This window comes from Vicia villosa, unplaced genomic scaffold (assembly GCF_029867415.1).
Source record: "Vicia villosa cultivar HV-30 ecotype Madison, WI unplaced genomic scaffold, Vvil1.0 ctg.000244F_1_1_5, whole genome shotgun sequence".
Classification (NCBI taxonomy): Eukaryota; Viridiplantae; Streptophyta; class Magnoliopsida; order Fabales; family Fabaceae; genus Vicia; species Vicia villosa.
Window position 1 is genome coordinate 5,710 of NW_026705098.1, and position 23,901 is coordinate 29,610.

At 35.3% G+C, this 23,901-nt stretch overlaps 1 protein-coding gene and 1 pseudogene across 1 annotated transcript; both read left to right on the forward strand.

Annotated features, from left to right (window-relative positions):
• Window positions 1–11,337: 11,337 nt before the first annotated feature.
• On the forward strand, window positions 11,338–15,814 carry LOC131625859 (protein FAR1-RELATED SEQUENCE 5-like; annotated as a pseudogene).
• A 2,261-nt stretch (window positions 15,815–18,075) lies between these two features.
• LOC131625860 (protein FAR1-RELATED SEQUENCE 5-like) lies at window positions 18,076–22,606 on the forward strand. The gene is made up of 4 exons (XM_058896689.1): window positions 18,076–18,822; window positions 18,892–20,250; window positions 20,337–20,365; window positions 22,375–22,606. The coding sequence occupies exons 1-4, from the start codon at window positions 18,076–18,078 to the stop codon at window positions 22,604–22,606; spliced, it is 2,367 nt and encodes a 788-aa protein (XP_058752672.1).
• Window positions 22,607–23,901: the final 1,295 nt, after the last annotated feature.

The following is a 23,901-nucleotide window of genomic DNA, read 5'->3' on the forward strand; positions in this document are numbered from 1 at the left end:
AAAAGCGAGAACCACCAGTTTTGATTCAGATTCCAGCCATAAATTTGTCCAATTATTTTGCCTAGCAATCTCGATAGCCAAAATGGCGCCAGATAATTCAGCCCAGAATGCATTACCCGAACCTAAGAATTTGGAGAAACTGCCATGATGCTTTCCGGTATGATCTCTAAAGATACCACCACAATCCGCCCGTTGAGGCACCCCTGTAGCCGCACCATCAGTATTACATTTTAACCAATTGAGAACAGGAGGATGCCACAAGAATTCTTTAACAAAAAAAGTTTTCGGAGGATTGACTTTAACATTGAAACTTTTGAGGAATTGAAAGTCCATAACCGAGTTTGAACCAACTTTCGGAGTAGTGTTTCCCGCGTACTCAGCATCCCTCTTGACCTCTTTGAAAAGAGAAGACCAAGTGATGCTCTTGTCCTCGAACCGGCTTACGTTACGAGCTTTCCAAATCATAGAAATAACACTGACCACCGCAGCCAGCAACACTACCTTACTTTGAGCAGAATGGAGCTTGTTGTATGCAGACCAAATATCCGGAACAGCAGATAAATTATGAGCCAAAGAAGTCGAAAGAAAATTCCATAATTTAGCAGCAAAAGAGCAAGAGAAGAATAAATGTTCAACAGTTTCACCCTTAGCACCGCAAAGATTGCAAACCGAAGGAAGATAGAACCCCCGAATGGCCATGTTGTCGTCTGTCGGAACTTTATTGTGGAGCAGCCTCCAGAAAAGTAAAGATGAAGAGGCTGGAATTTGCGCATTCCAAATGAGCTTTCCCCAATCAACAATGTTATTAATGCGGGATTTGAAATCATAAGTTGTTTTCAAAGTAAGGACGCCGTCTGTTGTTGAATTCCAAACAAAGAGGTCCTCTTTTTGGACAACAAAAAGATGAACATTAGAGAGGAGATTAGCAAGATTAGGAAACCGAACCGTAATATCCGTAGGCATATTCCACTTGCAATTTTGAATATATGCAGCCGCCTTGTCTTCGAGGAAAGGGTGAGAACCTCCGGTAGCGTTTAGGGATTCGAGAACAGCTGAACCATTCCAATTATCAGACCAAAATTTAATTCTGTTACCATTACCAATCAGCCAGCTAGAATTGCCTTTAACATCCTCCAAAGAAGCTTTCATGCTGCTCCACAAAGATGAAAAAATATGGTATGAAATCTCTTTTCCATCTCGCAAGACTCTAGCTTTTAGAAGACAGGCCCACTGCTCCTTTGAATTGAAAAGGCTCCATCACAATTTCAAGTTGGCAGCCTCATTTAACTTGACCAAAGATCTAAGCCCCAAACCACCCTCCTCAAAAGGCCGGCAGCAATCATCCCAAGCCACCGTAACAATTTTGCGAGATTCAATCTCCCCACTCCATATGAAATTTCTAGCCCATCTATTAATGTTTTTCAGAACCGAAATAGGCCAAGAGTAAATTGGCAATGTGTGAATCAACATGCTCTGAATAACTGATTTAACAAGAACCAGTCTGCCCGCAATAGAGAGTAAGCTAGCTTTCCAAGCCGAAAGTTTGGTTCGAATTCTATCCGCAATTCCTTGAAAATGAATTGGTTTAGGTCTTCCCCGGAAAATGGGAGCCCCCAAGTAAGTGAAGGGTGTTAGACCTGTGTTGAAACCAAGTCAGGAAGCAATCTGAAGGTGTTTTTGGCTAGAAATAGACCCTGCATAAATAATAGATTTAGAAGGATTCACAAGTTGACCCGAGGCTTTAGCATATCTTAGAAAAATAGTTGTCAGAGCCTCGATGGATCCTTTGTCGCCTTTGCAAAAAACCATAATGTCGTCGGCATAGAGGACATGCGAAGGCACATAGGAATCCCTTGAAGCTTTAATCAATTTCACCTTTTTGTTCTCCACTAGCTTAGTCAGACCTCTACTTAAAACATCTTCAGCTAAACAAAACAGAAGAGGTGATAACGGATCGCCTTGACGCACCCCACTCATACAAGTGAAAAAACCAGCCTGCAATCCATTCACTGAAACAGACATAACAGCCGAGTGAAGAATAGCAAAAATCCAGCTGCAGAATTTTTTGTCAAAACCAAAAGCTTTGAGGACCGTGAGCAAGAAATCCCAGTTAAGGGTGTCGAATGCTTTGGAGATGTATACTTTGATGACAAGGTTGCCGTGCTTGCAACGGTTTTGGAGGAGATTAATCGCTTCAGAGGTAATGCAAACACAGTCTTTGATATTTCTTCCCTTGATGAAAGCTCTTTGCTCCGTAGAAATAAGAAAAGGAATTAATAAGGATAATCTGTCCGCAATAATCTTGGTAATGATTTTATGCTTGAAATTTGCAAGAGCGATGGGCCTGAATTGATCAATTGAGTCTGCATTGGGAACTTTGGGAATCAAAACTAAGGTGTTGGTGTTATAGTTAGGCGTTATCCAACCCTCTTTGAAAAATTGCAAAACTGCACCAAAGACGTCTTCTTTTATAATGCTTTAGTACTTTTGATAAAAGAAACCGCTGAAACCGTCTGGGCCAGAGGCACTCTCGTTGTCCAAACTCATAACCGCCTCATAAACCTCCTCCAAAACCGGCAGCTTGGTGAGAGCCGAGTTGTACTCCTCAGTCATTAAGTGAGGAATAACTTCACCAATTAGACTCGTATCCTGCAACACAGAAAACTTGTTAAAAAGGTTAGTGTAAAATGAAACCATATGTTCAGCAATCTGTCCCCGGTCCATAATTAAGTTTCCATCCACTTTCAGACAAGAAATTCGCTTGGTAATTTGTTTGATCTTAGCGATTCTGTGGAAAAATTGCGTATTTTTGTCCCCTTCAGCTTTCCATTTAACACAGGCCTTTTCCTTCCAAAAAATTTCTTCCCTTTGAAGGGCAAGGTCAAGCTGATCCTGGGCATTCCTTTCTATGACATCCAAAGCATCCGAAGTACCCTCCTTCACAATCTTGTCTTGTATTTCTTTAAGGTTATCTTCAACTGTTTTGACATTATCATGTACATTCCCAAAAGTGGATTTATTCCAATCTTTGAGTCTAGATTTCAGAATCTTAAGCTTTCTTTGAAGAATGAACATAGGGCATCCCACCACCCTAGTTTTCCAAGTATCAGCAATAAGATATTCACAGCTATGATGAGAGGCCCACGTTCTAAAAAATCTAAAAACAGAGGCAGATTTATCATCACTTAAAAAGAATTCGAAGAGAATAGGAAAGTGGTCAGATTTGTTCCGAGGTAAGGTTTTGCAGGAATTGTTAGACCAAAGATTTAACCAACCTTGATTGCAAATAGTTCTATCGAGGCGCCTCTCAATATGCATATTACCTTTTCTACCATTTTTCCACGTGAAAAGGGCTCCAGCAGTCGGAAGGTGCACAAGGGAATTCTGGTTTGTCCAATTGTTGAAGTCCTCTATCGGAGGTCTAGCCGGAGTCCTAATACCACAGTGTTCACGAGCTCCCAAAATGCAGTTGAAATCTCCAATGAAAGCCCAAGGAAGGTTGAACTGAGTTTGGAGATGAGAAAGGTTATGCCAAAGCACTCTGCGAGTCACTATGTTTGTAGAAGCATATACTACTGAAATACCAAAAGATTTCTCATGGATCTTTAAGAGAAAAGAGACCTGCTGGCTATCAGCAGCAACTACCTGAGGCTCTAATTCCATGCGACAACAGCACCAAAGATTAGGATCTAAACCATCCCTATTGTTGACAGCAAAAAGCTTAAAACCTAATCTATGGAGCCATCTAATAAGAGCATCCTTCACCTCCATCCACGGTTCAGAAATGAAAACAAAATCCGGTTTATTTACACGAATAAGTCTTTTGAGAGCTAATTTTGTAAGAGAATTAGCTAAACCCCGCACATTCCAATATAGGCAAGTCATGGGAAAGATATAGCAGGTCCTGCTTGAGACCTAGAAACCCGTTTCGCTTTGCTTCTTACTGCCTGTTTCTTTTTGAGAATTGATACCGCATTCGTAAAAGCTCCATCATTATCCACTTGTTCTTCCTCTAAGTCAGCTAGATCCTCCCAAGAGTTTTAGAGAAAAGGACCATCATTGGCTTGCGATGATTCTACAACAACAATTGAATCTACAAAGACAAAAGGTTGTGATCCTGAATCTTCCGGAGGTTGAGACATGAAGTTTAGAGGATTAGGTAAAATAATTGGATCAGTTTGAGAATTATCCTTCAGCTATTGAACCTCCTTGGCTATGTTTTCATTTCTGTCTGCCACATCCTCAGAATGTTTGGTGTTTTGTTTCTGGACATATGTGGTTTTGTGTCTTGTAGTTGGATGAGCAGATTGCTTCTGCAGAAACTTACAATCTTGTCTAGCATGCCCCAATTTTCTGCAATGGTCACAAAACTGAGGGATGTTTTCATATTCTATATCTGCAAAGAAAGCGAACCCTGTTCTTTCTACCAGGACGTTGTGATTCAGAGGTTTTGTTAAATCCATGTCTATAAGAACACGAACATATTGTCCAAAAGTTCGATCTATTCTCGACCGGGACGACTGTTGAATGCAGTATAGGGCAAGCAACAAAAAAGATTTAGAAATATTGATCCGGGAATTATCGTCCTCAGAGATGGAGAGATGCCATTCAACAGTTTCTATGATTTCGAACTTGGGTTTGAATGAGCAAAAAGTAAACAAAGATATAGACAGGAAAAGAATAAACACATTCTTAGAAGAGAAATAACTTATCAGGAATGTAAATATATTCACTCTTCACAAACATACACTTACCAACCCGTTATACTCAACCTACGATACTCGTCTATGTCATCACGTATCTCTCACATAAGTGTCCATCTCTGGAGCACAAACGAGATCATCTCACAACTAAGGTTATCTCTAACGCGAAGTCGCGAGAACATCCGTATTCTCGCGTCGGCGATCTCTCGCGCGCCGCTCAAACACGAAAGCATTACGTACAGATACAAACGGTGAATGCTAGCTCTAAATCTATCTCTAGAGTTCAGAACCAACAGAATATCATCCTAGATAAAGATTCAAGCAGTTTATCTCTAAAGCAACTCAAATCTCCAGCACAGAGCAAAAATCCAGAACAATATCAACACAGATTTATAAAGCAAGTTAAATATAACATTATAATCGGTAAATATACACAAGATTCGAGTAACTATACAAACAAACCCAACACAAAGTAATACACAGAGAATAGAAGAGATAAACCAAACATCTCGCGGGTTGTCAGCTCCGGTTGATGAGAAATCCACCTCCGATCTTCCAAGTGCATGACCCGGTGTTGTTTTCTAAGCTAATCCTACTCTAAGAATGAAAATGATGGAGTTGGAACCAAAAACTCTCCAAAACCATGCCCTAGAAATGTTACAAATGAAGAAATATAAAGACAATTTCTGCTACGGCCGCTTAGCGGCCAAATCTCGCTTAGCGGACTACACGTATTACAAAAATATCAAGAACAGTAAACAGGCCTTCGCTTAGCGGCCAGAGTTGCCGCTTAGCGGCCAGGGAAATTTGGTTCGCCCCTGGAAAGCGCGCTTACACGCCGCTCAGCGGCGCTCTCTGCACAAAACTTGCTTATTTGATCCAAAATCGCGCAATCGGAGCCGTGCCTTCGACACTTTATTCCTCGAGGCTCCAATAAGCATGAATACCTATAAAAACAAAGGAAAAACTATTAAACGGTATATAAAACATATGAAAACTAAATAATGTGAATATATACACAAAAGTGGGGATTTTATTACAAAATCAGAATGAATAGAATCGATAAGTGCCACAATTATATACTCAAAATAACAACATTTTGGCACTTATCAAACTCTCCCCAACTTGAAACTTTGTTTGTCCTCAAACAATGTCAAATAAATCAAAGAATCAAAAGTAATAAACCAAAGAATTGTGAATCAACAAGTTTTGAAAACCAAAAACAAATGTATGGCTTAATACAAAAACGTATAAACAAAGTAAATACTTACCACTATACTACAACGACAACATGTAAATGAAACGAATCCTAAGCACAAAAAGCATACAAAACATTCTAACACAATACATGTTCACATCATGAATCACACCTAGCAAAAATTCATCAATGAATGAAGAACACACAAAGGTGAAGGACTTTTAACACTCATCCAACAATCTTGCAAACAAAAGATTAAATTATGCATTCATCCAAAAATCACATTGAAGATACAAAAGCAAGATCACAAGGGCTTTCCAAGGTTGTAATGTGGCTTGGTTAACAAACAAGGGATAAGTCCTAAGGCTAATCGAAACAAAAACTTGCCTAAACCTAAGGGAGTGATCAATCCACCAAAGATTCAAACAACAAAATCTCGATTAAACTTCTTCCTTAACCACAAGTTTCTCAAACCAATCACCATACTTATTAGCACAATTATTCGCTTCTCTTTTCTTTTTCTTTTTCAAAACTTTTTCACATTTTTTTCTTTCTTTTTCTTTTCTTTTCTTTTTCACTTTTTTTTTCTTTTTCTTTCTTTTCAACCTCATAACAACAACCAAATAAGTACATAATCATTTTCTCCCCAACTTGAATTCAACCACATCATCATGTGAATACTCCCTACTTCTAAGGCAAGGTAAAAATTCATACCAAAAATCATGGTTGAGGGTTCAAGAAAACAAAAAATCAATCATCCATGCAAAAATGAGAACTAAACACTCAAAATAAGTATTTAGGAAAAACAACATGGACATTGACAAAAAGGCTCAAAAGGGTTAACAAATGATCACACACTCACAAGGTGAATTGACTATTTGGTTATGGTGGTTGTGCTCAAAATGAAACAAAATGCCTTGATCCTTTTCATGCTTTCATAAAATCAACATAAACAAAAGATTAAGCATAATAAAATCCAGTTAAAACAAAGATTGTGGCCTCCAGCATATGTGAACAATGGAAAGTTTCCTCACATTTATGGTTTGGGAACTAAAGTGATTCAATCAACGAGCAAGTAATGCAAAAGAATGAATGGTATGGTAATTGTACAAATGAAAAGTTTCCTAAACATGCTATGCTATAGAAAGCGATAAATGAGTACCTTGAATGATACAACTTCAAAAACAATATCCTACCATACATCCGCAAGTTGAAACACTCAAGCTTTGGAAAATCACCTCAAAAATCTTCGAATTACCGACAAAATTCAAGTACAAACAACCACAAAAGAATTAGAAAAATAAAACTAGTATCTACTACTAAATAGCCTTGGTGAAAGTGGGAAAAATGAGTGAACCAAGTGGAATGGGAACCCCACTGGTACAAAGCAGAAAAACAGAATTTTACTGTCATCGCTTAGCGGAGCTAGGCTCGCTTAGCGATGACAGAAAAAACCAGAAAAATCAAAACAGAAATAGCTGTTCCAATTTTCCTCCACTTCACCTAAATACCTCTTAAACATAAAAATAAACAAAATTTACAACCATTGGGGTGCCTCCCAATAAGCGCTTGTTTTACGTCGTTACCTCGACGCCTTTATTGTTTCGGTGTTTGGAAAGTAGCTTCCTCTCGTCATGCCATGGTGACGTCTCACCGCGCAAACCTAAAGGAAGTGTCCTAACCAACCACTTAACAAACGTTACAGTACAAAAATATACAACAATTTCACAAACATAAAAGAAAACACAAGTATAAAAATATGTACACAAACAAACATATATATACAAGTATGAACACATACATGTATTATTATACAAAAAGAGAAATGTTGGTGAATGTTGGATTCACAAGTTGAAAAGTGAAGATTTTGAATAACGAACTGGTCTGATCTCAACGTGTTTCACCAACATTCACCAACAAAGTATACTTGTATGCAAACATATACAAGTAACTATATGGTGAACATAAACAAGTAAACATGTACAAGTAAGTATATATGCAAGTGAGATTATACAAGTAAACATATACAATATATACGATATATACAAAGCTCAAAACCACTAAAACTATTGCGATGCAATCAAGCCATCCCCGGCAACGGCGCCATTTTGTTGAATGCAGTATAGGGCAAGCAACAAAAAAGATTTGGAAATATTGATCCGGGAATTATCGTCCTCAGAGATGGAGAGATGCCATTCAATAGTTTCTATGATTTTGAACTTGGGTTTGAATGAGCAAAAAGTAAACAAAGATATAGACAGGAAAAGAATAAACACATTCTTAGAAGAGAAATAACTTATCAGGAATGTAAATATATTCACTCTTCACAAACATACACTTACCAACCCGTTATACTCAACCTACGATACTCGTCTATGTCATCACGTATCTCTCACATAAGTGTCCATCTCTGGAGCACAAACGAGATCATCTCACAACTAAGGTTATCTCTAACGCGAAGTCGCGAGAACATCCGTATTCTCGCGTCGGCGATCTCTCGCGCGCCGCTCAAACACGAAAGCATTACGTACAGATACAAACGGTGAATGCTAGCTCTAAATCTATCTCTAGAGTTCAGAACCAACAGAATATCATCCTAGATAAAGATTCAAGCAGTTTATCTCTAAAGCAACTCAAATCTCCAGCACAGAGCAAAAATCCAGAACAATATCAACACAGATTTATAAAGCAAGTTAAATATAACATTATAATCGGTAAATATACATAAGATTCGAGTAACTATACAAACAAACCCAACACAAAGTAATACACAGAGAATAGAAGAGATAAACCAAACATCTCGCGGGTTGTCAGCTCCGGTTGATGAGAAATCCACCTCCGATCTTCCAAGTGCATGACCCGGTGTTGTTTTCTAAGCTAATCCTACTCTAAGAATGAAAATGATGGAGTTGGAACCAAAAACTCTCCAAAACCATGCCCTAGAAATGTTACAAATGAAGAAATATAAAGACAATTTCTGCTACGGCCGCTTAGCGGCCAAATCTCGCTTAGCGGACTACACGTATTACAAAAATATCAAGAACAGTAAACAGGCCTCCGCTTAGCGGCCAGAGTTGCCGCTTAGCGGCCAGGGAAATTTGGTTCGCCCCTGGAAAGCGCGCTGACACGCCGCTCAGCGGCGCTCTCTGCACAAAACTTGCTTATTTGATCCAAAATCGCGCAATCGGAGCCGTGCCTTCGACACTTTATTCCTCGAGGCTCCAATAAGCATGAATACCTATAAAAACAAAGGAAAAACTATTAAACGGTATATAAAACATATGAAAACTAAATAATGTGAATATATACACAAAAGTGGGGATTTTATTACAAAATCAGAATGAATAGAATCGATAAGTGCCACAATTATATACTCAAAATAACAACATTTTGGCACTTATCAACGACGCTGCATCAATACAGATTGGCGTACCAACGCAGCGAGCTATGGCAAAAACGATTCTAGGTCTCCAATATTCCTACGATAACCCGAAGAAACGAACCCATACCTGTGCCAAAGTATTACTTTGGAGGGATGGATTAAAATCTTTTGTCCAAGCAAAAAGCTTCAAGGAACCTGGATTCAAACTGATGGTACCGGAAGCCCGAATTCTGTGCATATCTTCAGAGCTGGCAAAATTGAACTTGTAATATCCCTTTCCCAGAGACAACACACCCCGGTTCTTGATGTCCGTCAAAATAAGAGACAATTTTTCTTTCAGAGCAGCTACCGTTAGCGGAGTAGATCCCTTTGGCCAAATGGAGTTTGTTTTTACATTCAGCAATACCTCCTTCATATTCGTCTTCTGGAATGGTGATGGAGGGTCTGTCCCTTTTGATTACCGGATTTGGAAGTTGTGAAAGCGGAATGTCACAGACTCTTATAAGAGCTTGAGCGAAGGATTTTGAGCCTTGAGGTTTCGGTTCCGTTGAAGGTAGAGTAATGGTTTGTTTCGGTTTGTGGGGATTGTTGTGATTTCATTTCTTGTTTCTGGAAAAAGATCCTGCAAATCCATGTCTCATACAGCAGAAATTGAAAAGGGGAAAAAATTAGGGTTCATCGCAAATCTTCATAATCGCCCTTACTAAAGATTCTTTCATTCATATAGCATATCACCGTGTCTCTTGATATCAACTAAAAAGAACATAAAATAATGATATTGCCTTATTAAAGTAAATGTCTGTTTCAAAAATAAAAAATAAGAATGGCAGTTCTCATAATTTTCGTCCAACAACTATTTTCATTGGTTGGACAATAATCCGTGAGCCATTCGTGATGAAATCATCCGCGTCAAATAGCATTACTCTATTTCAAAATGGTGACCAATTTCTAAATACGCCCACCTTCGTAGGATTTCGTGAAAAAAAATTCCGCACCATATAGCACTCCCCATTATAGATTAACTTTTAAGAGATCAAAATTAAGACTTGTTAAAGTCCAACTCTTATTTTGTTTGGCTTAGATCCTTTCTTTCTATTTTTTCTCTCCAACTATCACCTTCACACTTTTATCTCTATCTTTCTCTAATATTTTCTCTCTTCTTCATTTTATCATTTTTTCATAATTCCATAATTTCGGTTACACTTACTTTTGATGAATGAGAGAAGGGAAGAGAAGGAGAAAGAAGGAGAGTATCCATGGTCTATTCCGATAGAAGTGACATACATAAGCTAGCATTGAAAGTCTTAGACTTTTTTTCTCAATCATATTTAGGAATATTGTTAGGCTATGTTTGACAGTTACATAGACATGATTGTGACATATCCCAACCCAGGGAATGGATGGTCCCCAGTGTACTTTTCACGGAAGCGGATTCTCTCACGTTCTGGCGGGAACGTTAGAGTAACTTTGATTAATTTTCAACCACATAATACTTCTAACCACTCAAATGCTTCCAGCTGGCTTTGGCTTAGTTAACAAATAAATTAAAAATATAATATAGAAACAACTCTTAACATTGATCAAATTTTGTTTTCTCCTTCAACAATACACTTCACTTTCTGTCATTGTACCACCATCACCGCCGTAACTTCCGCCGACCATCGATACAGTATTTCCTCTTCCTCTCAACATATGTCTCTATTTTGTATGAAAAAAAATTAATTTCTAACATTTCTTATATTGATTGAAAAAATAACTTAACACATGTTCATCTAATCTATTCTAATGGCAAATAATAAACTTCTTCAATGTTTTTAAGTTGTTTTCTCTTGACTCTTACTCTTGGCTTTGATGAAAGTTGTTAAACAAGAAACAATCATTTTAAGTTGCTGTCTATTTGACTCTATTTTCAATTTTTGTTCATCAAAGTTGTTTTAGTTTTTGTTGTGGTTTATCTCCTATTATCAATTAGACAAAACAAAGTTCATTGTATTTCTAATTATGTGTATGTAATTCAAAATTTCAGGTTCTTTTGCTAGGAAGTATGATAAAAAATGACATCTAAAAATATTGATTGGAAGCCAATGATTGGTATGGAATTTGATTCATCAGAGGCAGCTTTTCAATTTTGGCTCGCATACAGTGCACACGTTGGCTTTGGCGTTAGAAAACGTTACGTGAACAAGAATAAAAAAACAGGTTCTATATCATCATGCCGGTTTGTTTGTTGCAAGGAAGGACTACGACAAGCAGACAAGAGAGATGCGTTTGTTAGTAACCATAGAGCTGAAACAAGAACTGATTGCAAAGCAAGGATTTCTATTGTATTGAAGAATGAAAAATTTGTTATTCATGAATTCATAGAGGATCATAATCACTCTTTGCAACAACCAGAGACCACACACATGCTAGCATCACATAGAAAGATAACTGAGGTCCAAGCATATGAAATTGATTTAGCTGATAACTCTGGATTACGACAGAAGTCGACATTTCAACTTATGTGCACACAGGAGGGGCATATTTCTAATCTTGGATATACACGTTTGGATATAAAAAATTATCTCAATGCAAGAAGACAAAGAAGCATGGTGTACGGTGATGTTGGATGTCTTTCACAATACTTTCAGCGGCAATTGTTGGAGAATCCATCGTTTTTTCATGCATATCAGATGGATGTAGAAGAACAAATTACAAATGTGTTTTGGTGTGATGCAAATATGGTTTTAGATTACGGATACTTTGGTGATGTGGTGTCATTGGACACTACATATTGTACGAACCATGCTAATAGACCACTCGCTCTATTTTCTGGTTTCAATCACTATAGACGTTCTGTGATTTTTGGTGCAACATTATTGTATGACGAGACAATCGAGTCATTTAAATGGTTATTTGATACATTCTTACAGGCACATAACAACCAAAAACCAAAGACTATCTTTACCGACCAATATCAAGCAATGGCTAGAGCACTTGCTGAAGTAATGCCTGAGACTCACCATGGTTTATGCACCTGGCACTTGTTGCAGAACGGAATCAAACACCTTGGGAATTTGATGAAGGGTGGAAGCTTTTTTTAAGAGATTTCAAAAAATGCATGTTTGAATTCGACCTCGAAGCATATTTTGAGATAGCTTGGGCTGATTTGGTTAATAATTACAATCTTCATGAAAATAATTGGATCAAATCTGTTTATACTATTAAAAGAAAATGGGCTTCATGTTACATGAAGAAAGCATTCACACTTGGCATGCGAAGTACACAAGTCAGTGAAAGTTTAAATGCTCACTTCAAATCTTGTATGAAACCGAATGTGGATATCATGCAATTCTTCAAACACTTTGAACGAGTTATTGAGGAGAAGAGAGGAAACGAGTTAAGTTGTGATTATGAGTCATCGCATAAGCTTGCAAGGTCAAAATATGAGATGTCTCCAATAATATTACAGATGGCAAAAGTACACACACACACACACACACACACACTGTATTTGAGTTTTTCCAAAATGAGTTTAAGTTGTTCTTAACTTTATCATTATCAAAGAGAAACAAGTCTCCATCTTTAAGCGAGTATGTTATCACTATGGTCAATCATGAAGGATCTTGGAAGGTATCATTTGACCGTACTTCAATCTCCATTACTTGTAGTTGTAGAAAGTTTGAAACTTTTGGCATACTTTGTTCACATGCATTAAAAGTGTTTGAAGTGAACGATGTCAAGGCTATTCCCGTGAGGTACATTTTACGAAGGTGGACAAGGGAAGCTCGTTGCGGCATTATGCAAGATTTTAGGGGAAAAGAAGTTGAAGGAGATCCAATGCTATCTAGAACACGGAAACTTAGACAAATTGTCTCTAAATTCATTAGAGTTGCGACTGACGCATCATCCTACGAAGAATACCTCACAATCGTTGATGAAAGTGTAGAAGTCGTGTGCAAGAAAATAATGGAACTTCGCTTGCAAAACAGAGACAATGACACTCATAGTAGTGAGAATCCATCATTTCTAAGTCACAGTCTTACACAACCGAAAGGATTCAAGAAACGACAGGGTTTAAAGAGACAAAAGCGACTTAAGGGTTGGGTTGAACGACAACCTGCAAAAAAAATAAGTATCGCATGTGGAAAGTCACGCAATCAAGTATCTCAGGAAAAAGCATTAACAAGTGATTTGATCAATGGTATATCTTGTTCAACACCTCCACAAGAGGATCTGTTTAGCTTCACAACTCTTTTGATGGTAATTTTACTTGTCTTGTCTTTCAAAAGTGATTATCAGTTTTTTTTTACATATCATGACGTTAATTATTTTTTGTTTCTTTGTAGGCGCCCCTAAATGAAACAAATACTACATCGTTATAGCGATCAAAGCTAATTAGTCACGAAGTTATAATTTTTTGGGAATATATTATGTTGATATTTTGGTGTTACTATTTTTTGGTACAATACTTGATGAATTGAAAATTATAATTAGGTAGTTCATGATGTAGTATCATGAAGCTGTAATTGATATGTAGAATTATATTAGGGGTGACAATTGGATCCATTAAGCTAACATCTATCCACCAAAAAATCCATCCAATCCACCCACCACGTAAAAAACTAAGCTAATGGATGGATTAAATCCATCAATTTATATATATGGATCGATCAAATCCATCCAACACATTTTAATAATCCAACGGATTATTTTTATTTTATACTTTAAATTCATTAAATTATTTTAAAAATAATAATAAAATTTGAAAATACAAAAAATTTAGTTTCTTCAAAAAATGAAATATCGAGTTTTTTTTTTCGAAAAAATCGAGTTTTTTCAGAAAAACCAAAAAGTCGAACTATTTTCAGAAAAAATCGAGTTTTTTCAAAAAAACCTAAAAGTCGAGTTTTTTTCCAGAAAAACGAAAAAACCGAGTTTTTATAGAAAAACCTAAAAGTCGAGTTTTTCTTCAAAAAAACGAAAAATCGTGTTTTTTCGGGAAAAACCTAAAAGTTGAATTTTTTTCTGAAATAAAATCGAGTTTTTTTCAGAAAAACAAAAAAGTCACGTTTTTTTGGAAAAACGAAAAAAATCGAGTTTTTTTTAGAAAAACCTAAAAGTCGAGTTTTTACCAAAAAAACGAAAAATTGAAGTTTATCGAAAAAACGAAAAAAAAATCGGATTTTTATGGAAAACCGAAAAGTCGAGATTTTTTTCGAAAAAAGGAAAAATTGATTTTTTCGGAAAAACCTAAAAGTCGAGTTTTTACCAAAAAGTGAGGTTTTTTGAAAAAAACGAAGAGTTTTTTTAAAAAACGAAAAAATCGAGTGTTTTCGAAAAAACGAAAAAAAGTCGACTTTTCTTCAGAAAATCGAAAAGTTGGATTTTTTTTGGAAAAACGAAAAAGTCGAGTTTTTTTCCGAAAAAATCGAGTTTTTTTAGAAAACGAAAAAATCAAGTGTTTTCGAAAAAACAAAAAGTCGAGTTTTTTTCAAAAAAACAAAAATCGATATAAAAAAAAATTGATATAAAAAAATATTTTTTAAACTAATATAATTATTTTTTAAATAATTAATTTTTTTAAAACTAATATAAAATCGTTTTTAAACTAATATAAATTTTTTTAAACTAATATAAACTTGTTTTTAAACTAATACAAAAAATTATTTAAAACTTATTATTGTTTATCTATATTTTATTGTTCTCCACAACACTCAATTTTTATTATGAGCAAAGATTAAAAAAAAATTGGATGCAAAAAATAAAATAAATAACTCTTTATTAGTTAATTAACACTAAAATTGATGTCATTCCAATTTATCAATTAAGCATGTAAGAAGTTTTTCCTAGCCAAAATATTGACATGAATGGAAGTATAACATAGAACACACGTGACACGCCAACATATTAATCCTTTTTGGTTTTTGTTGATAGGCAAAAACAGTTTAATTGGGTAAATCGAGACAATCAAATAATTTGTACGTGTCTATTTTCTCTCTCTTCTAACGGAACAAATTATAACAATGAGACCACTTTGTCTCTTCTAAGAGAGCAAAGAAAGCGTGTACAAAATAAGGGAACGATCAAACCGTTCGACCACTTTCTCTCCTCTAACAACAAACAATGTGTGTGCTTTCCCGCCACAAATGTGAAACATTACTAGTATAAATAGATAGACGATTATAGTGTGAACAGTGCCAAGAAAGATGAAGCAACCAAGTTCTCTTTCTCCATCACGTAGGGAAATAAAAAAAAGATAAAGCAGCGTCTTCTTCCATTGATAACAACAATGATGATGTTGAACTTTCTCCTGACAGTGAAGCAACTGAAGCTCCGGCAACTGCACATCCAGTTGCTACTCCAATGCTTACTCAGCCTACAACAATTGAAGATCCCACAATGAGTTCTGTTGTTCTGTCGGTTCCTCCCGTGCTTGTAGATCCCGCCGCCTTGAATCAACTTCCGCCAGTCGTTCAACCCGCTGTGGTGTATGATATCAACGTTAATATTGTTGAGGTTATAGCTAGAGGTGGCAATTGGATCCATTAAGCTAAAATCCATCCACCAAAAAATCCATCCAATCCATCCACCACATAAAAAACTAAGCTAATGGATGGATTAAATCCATCCTACACATTTTAATAATCCAACAGATTATTTTTATTTTATAATTTAAATTTATTAATTTTTTTTTAGAAAAACGAAAAATCGATGTCTATAAGAACACAAACATATTGTCCAAAAGTTCGATCTATTCTCGACCGGGAAGACGCTGCATCAATACAGATTGGCGTACCAACGCAACTAGCTATGGCAAAAATGATTCTAGGTCTCCAATATTCCTGCGATAACTCGAAGAAACGAACCCATACCTGTGCCAAAGTATTACTTTGGAGGGATGGATTAAAATCTTTTGTCCAAGCAAAAAGCTTCAAGGAACCTGGATTCAAACTGATGGTACCGGAAGCCCGAACTCTGTGCATATCTTCAGAGCTGGCAAAATTGAACTCGTAATATCCCTTTCCCAGAGACAACACACCCCGGTTCTTGATGTCCGTCCAAATAAGAGACAATTTTTCTTTCAGAGCAGCTACCGTTAGCGGAGTAATCCTTTTGGCCAAAGAACTCTTCCATGGAGATTTTTTTACATTCAGCAATACCTGCTTCATATTCGTCTTCTGGAATGGTGATGGAGGGTCTGTCCCCTTTGATTACCGGATTTGGAAGTTGCGAAAGCGGAATGTCACAGACTCCTGTAAGAGCTTGAGCGAAGGATTTTGAGCCTTGAGGTTTCGGTTCCGTTGAAGGTAGAGTAATGGTTTGTTTCTGTTTGGTGGGGATTGTTGTGATTTCATTTCTTGTTTCTGGAAAAAGATCCTGCAAATCCATGTCTAATACAACAGAAATTGAAAAGGGGAAAAAATTAGGGTTCATCGCAAATCTTCATAATCGCCCTTACTAAAGATTCTTTCATTCATATAGCATATCACCGTGTCTCTTGATATCAACTAAAAAGAACATAAAATAATGATATTGCCTTATTAAAGTAAATGTCTGTTTCAAAAATAAAAAATAAGAATGGTTGTTCTCATAATTTTCGGCCAACAACTATTTTCATTGGTTGGACAATAATCCGTGAGCCATTCGTGATGAAATCATCCGCGTCAAATAGCATTACTCTATTTCAAAATGGTGACCAATTTCTAAACACGCCCACCTTCGTAAGATTTCGTGAAAAAAAAATCCGCACCATATAGCACTCCCCATTATAGATTAACTTTCAAGAGATCAAAATTAAGACTTGTTAAAGTCCAACTCTTATTCTGTTTGGCTTAGATCATTTCTTTCTATTTTTTCTCTCCAACTATCATCTTCACACTTTTATCTCTATCTTTCTCTAATATTTTCTCTCTTCTTCATTTTATCAATTTTTCATAATTCCATAATTTCGGTTACACTTACTTTTGATGAATGAGAGAAGGGAAGAGAAGGAGAAAGAAGGAGAGTATCCATGGTCTATTCCGATAGAAGTGACATACATTAGCTAGTATTGAAAGTCTTAGACTTTTTTTCTCAATCATATTTAGGAATATTGTTAGGCTATGTTTGACAGTTACATAGACATGATTGTGACATATCCCAACCCAGGGAATGGATGGTCCCCAGTGTACTTTTCACGGAAGCGGATTCTCTAACGTTCTGGCGGGAACGTTAGAGTAACTTTAATTAATTTTCAACCACATAATACTTCTAACCACTAAAATGCTTCCAGTTGGCTTTGGCTTAGTTAACAAATAAATTAAAAATATAATATAGAAACAACTCTTAACATTGATCAAATTTTCTTTTCTCCTTCAACAATACACTTCACTTTCTGTCATTGTATCACCATCACCGCCGTAACTTCCGCCGACCACCGATACAGTATTTCCTCTTCCTCTCAACATATGTCTCTATTTTGTATGAAAAAAAAATTAATTTCTAACATTTCTTATATTGATTGAAAAAATAACTTAACACATGTTCATATAATCTATTCTAATGGCAAATAATAAATTTCTTCAATGTTTTTAAGTTGTTTTCTCTTGACTCTTACTCTTGGCTTTGATGAAAGTTGTTAAACAAGAAACAATCATTTTAAGTTGCTGTCTCTTCGACTCTGTTTTCAATTTTTGTTCATCAAAGTTGTTTTAGTTTTTGTTGTGGTTTATCTCCTATTATCAATTAGACAAAACAAAGTTCATTGTATTTCTAATTATTTGTATGTAATTCAAAATTTCAGGTTCTTTTGCTTGGAAGTATGATAAAAAATGACATCTAAAAATATTGATTGGAAGCCAATGATTGGTATGGAATTTGATTCATCAGAGGCAGCTTTTCAATTTTGGCTCGCATACGGTGCACACGTTGGCTTTGGCGTTAGAAAACGTTACGTGAACAAGAATAAAAAAACAGGTTCTATATCATCATGCCGGTTTGTTTGTTGCAAGGAAGGACTACGACAAACAGACAAGAGAGATGCGTTTGTTAGTAACCATAGAGCTGAAACAAGAACTGATTGCAAAGCAAGGATTTCTATTATATTGAAGAATGAAAAATTTGTTATTCATGAATTCATAGAGGATCATAATCACTCTTTGCAACAACCAGAGACCACACACATGCTAGCATCACATATAAAGATAACTGAGGTCAAAGCATATGAAATTGATTTAGCTTATAACTCTGGATTACGACAGAAGTCGACATTTCAACTTATGTGCACACAGGAGGGGCATAGTTCTAATCTTGGATATACACGTTTGGATATAAAAAATTATCTCAATGCAAGAAGACAAAGAAGCATGGTGTACGGTGATGCTGGATGTCTTTCACAATACTTTCAGCGGCAATTGTTGGAGAATCCATCGTTTTTTCATGCATATCAGATGGATGTAGAAGAACAAATTACAAATGTGTTTTGGTGTGATGCAAATATGGTTTTAGATTACGGATACTTTGGTGATGTGGTGTCATTGGACACTACATATTGTACGAACCATGCTAATAGACCACTCGCTCTATTTTCTGGTTTCAATCACTATAGACATTCTGTGATTTTTGGTGCAGCATTATTGTATGACGAGACAATCGAGTCATTTAAATGGTTATTTGATACATTCTTACAGGCACATAGCAACAAAAAGCCAAAGACTATCTTTACCGACCAATATCAAGCAATGGCTAGAGCACTTGCTGAAGTAATGCCTGAGACTCACCATGGTTTATGCACCTGGCACTTGTTGCAGAACGAAATCAAACACCTTGGGAATTTGATGAAGGGTGGAAGCTTTTTTTTAAGAGATTTCAAAAAATGCATGTTTGAATTCGACCTCGAAGCATATTTTGAGATAGCTTGGGCTGATTTGGTTAATAATTACAATCTTCATGAAAATAATTGGATCAAATCTGTTTATACTATTAAAAGAAAATGGGCTTCATGTTACATGAAGAAAGCATTCACACTTGGCATGCGAAGTACACAAGTCAATGAAAGTTTAAATGCTCACTTCAAATCTTGTATGAAACCGAATGTGGATATCATGCAATTCTTCAAACACGTTGAACGAGTTGTTGAGGAGAAGAGAGGAAACGAGTTAAGTTGTGATTATGAGTCATCGCATAAGCTTGCAAGGTTAAAATATGAGATGTCTCCAATAATATTACAGATGGCAAAAGTACACACACACACTGTATTTGAGTTTTTCCAAAATGAGTTTAAGTTGTTATTAACTTTATCAATATCAAAGAGAAACGAGTCTCCATCTTTAAGCGAGTATGTTATCACTATGGTCAATCATGAAGGATCTTGGAAGGTATCATTTGACCGTACTTCAATCTCCATTACTTGTAGTTGTAGAAAGTTTGAAACTTTTGGCATACTTTGTTCACATGCATTAAAAGTGTTTGAAGTGAACGATGTCAAGGCTATTCCCGTGAGGTACATTTTACGAAGGTGGACAAGGGAAGCTCGTTGCGGCATTGTGCAAGATTTTAGGGGAAAAGAAGTTGAAGGAGATCCAATGCTATCTAGAACACGAAAACTTAGACAAATTATCTCTAAATTCATTAGAGTTGCGACTGACGCATCGTCCTACGAAGAATACCTCACAATCGTTGGTGAAAGTGTAGAAGTCGTGCGCAAGAAAATAATGGAACTTCGCTTGCAAAACAGAGACAATGACACTCATAGTAGTGAGAATCCATCATTTCTAAGTCACGGTCTTACACAACCGAAAGGATTCAAGAAACGACAGGGTTTAAAGAGACAAAAGCGACTTAAGGGTTGGGTTGAACGACAACTTGCAAAAAAAAGTATCGCATCTAGTGGAAAGTCCCACAATCAAGTATCTCAGGAAAAAGCATTAACAAGTGATTTGATCAATGGTATATCTTGTTCAACACCTCCACAAGAGGATCTGTTTAGCTTCACAACTCTTTTGATGGTAATTTTACTTGTCTTGTCTTTCAAAAGTGATTATCAGTTTTTTTTTACATATCATGACGTTAATTATTTTTTGTTTCTTTGTAGGCGCCCCTAAATGAAACAAATACTACATCGTTATAGCGATCAAAGCTAATTAGTCACGAAGTTATAATTTTTTGGGAATATATTATGTTGATATTTTGGTGTTACTATTTTTTGGTACAATACATGATGAATTGAAAATTATAATTAGGTAGTTCATGATGTAGTATCATGAAGCTCTAATTGATATGTAGAATTATATTAGGGGTGACAATTGGATCCATTAAGCTAACATCCATCCACCAAAAAATCCATCCAATCCACCCACCACGTAAAAAACCAAGCTAATGGATGGATTAAATCCATCCATTTATATATATGGATAGATCAAATCCATCCAACACATTTTAATAATCCAACGAATTATTTTTATTTTATACTTTAAATTCATTAAATTATTTTAAAAATAATAATAAAATTTGAAAATAAAAAAAATTTAGTTTCTTCAAAAAATGAAATATCGAGTTTTTTTAGAAAAACTAAAAAGTCGAACAATTTTCAGAAAAAATCGAGTTTTTTCAATAAAACCTAAAAGTCGAGTTTTTTTCCAGAAAAACGAAAAAATCGAGTTTTTATAGAAAAACCTAAAAGTCGAGTTTTTCTTCAAAAAAACGAAAAATCGTGTTTTTTCAGGAAAAACCTAAAAGTTGAATTTTTTTCTGAAATAAAATCGAGTTTTTTTTTTCCAGAAAAACAAAAAAGTCAAGTTTTTTCAAAAAAACAAAAAAGTCAAGTTTTTTTGGAAAAATGAAAAAATCGAGTTTTTTTCGGAAAAACCTAAAAGTCGAGTTTTTACCAAAAAACGAAAAATTGAAGTTTTTCGAAAAAACGAAAAAGTTAAGTTTTTTTGGAAAAACGAAAAAGTCGAGTTTTTCGGAAAAACGAAAAAAAATCGGATTTTTTTGGAAAACCGAAAAGTCGAGATTTTTTTCGAAAAAAAGGAAAAATTGATTTTTTTTCGGAAAAACCTAAAAGTCGAGTTTTTACCAAAATACCAAAAAGTGAGGTTTTTTGAAAAAAACGAAGAGTTTTTTTGGAAAAACGAAAAAATCGAGTGTTTTCGAAAAAACGAAAAAAGTCGACTTTTCTTCAGAAAATCGAAAAGTTGGGTTTTTTTTGGAAAAATGAAAAAGTCGAGTTTTTTTTCCGGAAAAATCGAGTTTTTTTAGAAAACAAAAAAATCAAGTGTTTTCGAAAAAAGAGAAAGTCGAGTTTTTTTCAAAAAAACAAAAATCGATATAAAAAAAATTGATATAATTTTTTTTTTTAAACTAATATAATTTTTTTTTAAATAATTAATTTTTTTAAAACTAATATAAAATCGTTTTTAAACTAATATAAATTATTTTAAACTAATATAAACTTGTTTTTAAACTAATACAAAAAATTATTTAAAACTTATTATTGTTTATCTATATTTTATTGTTCTCCACAACACTCAATTTTTATTATGAGCAAAGATTAAAAAAAAATTGGATGCAAAAAATAAAATAAATAACTCTTTATTAGTTAATTAACACTAAAATTGATGTCATTCCAATTTATCAATTAAGCATGTAAGAAGTTTTTCCTAGCCAAAATATTGACATGAATGGAAGTATAACATAGAACACACGTGACACGCCAACATATTAATCCTTTTTGGTTTTTGTTGATAGGCAAAAACAGTTTAATTGGGTAAATCGAGACAATCAAATAATTTGTATGTGTCTATTTTCTCTCTCTTCTAACAGAACAAATTATAACAATGAGACCACTTTGTCTCTTCTAAGAGAGCAAAGAAAGCGTGTACAGAATAAGGGAACGATCAAACCGTTCGACCACTTTCTTTCCTCTAACAACAAACAATGCGTGTGCTTTCCCGCCACAAATGTGAAACATTACTAGTATAAATAGATAGACGATTATAGTGTGAACAGTGCCAAGAAAGATGAAGCGACCAAGTTCTCCTTCTCCATCACGTAGGGAAATAAAAAAAAGATAAAGCAGTGTCTTCTTCCATTGATAACAACAATGATGATGTTGAACTTTCTCCTGACAGTGAAGCAACTGAAGCTCCGGCAACTGCACATCCAGTTGCTACTCCAATGCTTACTCAGCCTACAACAATTGAAGATCCCACAATGAGTTCTGTTGTTCTGTCGGTTCCTCCCGTGCTTGTAGATCCCGCCGCCTTGAATCAACCTCCGCCAGTCGTTCAACCCGCTGTGGTGTATGATATCAACGTTAATATTGTTGAGGTTATAGCTAGAGGTGGCAATTGGATCCATTAAGCTAAAATCCATCCACCAAAAAATCCATCCAATCCATCCACCACATAAAAAACTAAGCTAATGGATGGATTAAATCCATCCTACACATTTTAATAATCCAACGGATTATTTTTATTTTATACTTTAAATTTATTAATTTTTTTTTGGCTTAAATGCAACTTTTGTCCCCCTATTATGATCATTTTCCAATTTTCGTCCCCTCATTTCAAAAACTGGTTGAATCAGTCCCCATATTTTAATTTTCTGGGGAATAAAGTCCCCTTTCCAATCTGGGAGATTTTTTTAATGATGTGGCAGAGTTAATGGTGATGTGGCAGTACCATATCAGCAACATATTATTTAAATTTATTATATATTTATTTCAATTATATTTTAAAGGGTTAATGAACTTTTTCGTCCCTTTAAATATTTCAAATTTCATTTTTAGTCCCTCCAAAATTTTCCTTCAAGAAATCGTCCCTTCAAAAATTTTCTTCTGAACTATTGGTCCTTAACGTCAAACTTCGTAGCTAATCGGTGGCTAAATTTGTAGCTAATCTCTAGCAAATTTGACGTTAGGGACCAATAGTTTAGATGAAAAATTTTGAAGGGACGATTTCTTAAAGGAAAATTTTGGAGGGACTAAAAACGAAATCTGCAATATTTAGAGGGACCAAAAAGTTCATTAACCCTATTTTAAATAATTTCTAATATATTAATATATAATAAAACAATATAAAAATATGACTTGAACCCTAAATCTATGTGATATGATTCTCTTTGCAGCGGCGTCTGGGTTCATCTGGTTATTGGAGAAGCAACGACTTCATCTTCTTCGTCTCTTTTCTTTCACCACCTATCCATTTTATTTCATCTTTTTTTTCTTTCCATGTCTTCAAGGGTCTCATTTGCATCTACAAATCAATCTGGTTTAAGAAGAAGAGGGAACAAGTTTTGGTGCGAGGTTGAGTCTCTATTGATGACATCTTGGACCTACGAGAATCCTGGAAGAAGGTTCTATGGTTGTGGGAGTTTTAACTTGATGAGGAAAAATGGGTGTAACTATTTTGAATGGTTTGATGAAGAGATGAACATCCGTGCAAAAGATGTGATTCGATCTTTGAAAAACAAAAATGATGAGCTTCTGGATTTAAGCAAGGAGAGCAAGAATCATGAAAAAATTCTGCAGTTGAAGATTAAGTATATGGGTTGCTGTTTGGGTTTGGCATTAGGGTTTGTAATGTTATTAGTTGTTACATTAGTTGCAACAAACATTTTCAAGTAGTTTAATGTTCAACTTAATTCTGTAATGTTCA

Excerpts from the sequence above, each read along its gene's own strand:
- LOC131625860 (XM_058896689.1), top strand. The coding sequence starts at position 18,076 with ATGACATCTAAAAATATTGATTGGAAGCCAATGATTGGTATGGAATTT. Across the intron at positions 20,251-20,336 it reads GCTTCACAACTCTTTTGATG|GCGCCCCTAAATGAAACAAA; the intron begins GTAATTTTACTT and ends GTTTCTTTGTAG. Across the intron at positions 20,366-22,374 it reads AATGAAACAAATACTACATC|TGAAGCAACTGAAGCTCCGG; the intron begins GTTATAGCGATC and ends TTCTCCTGACAG.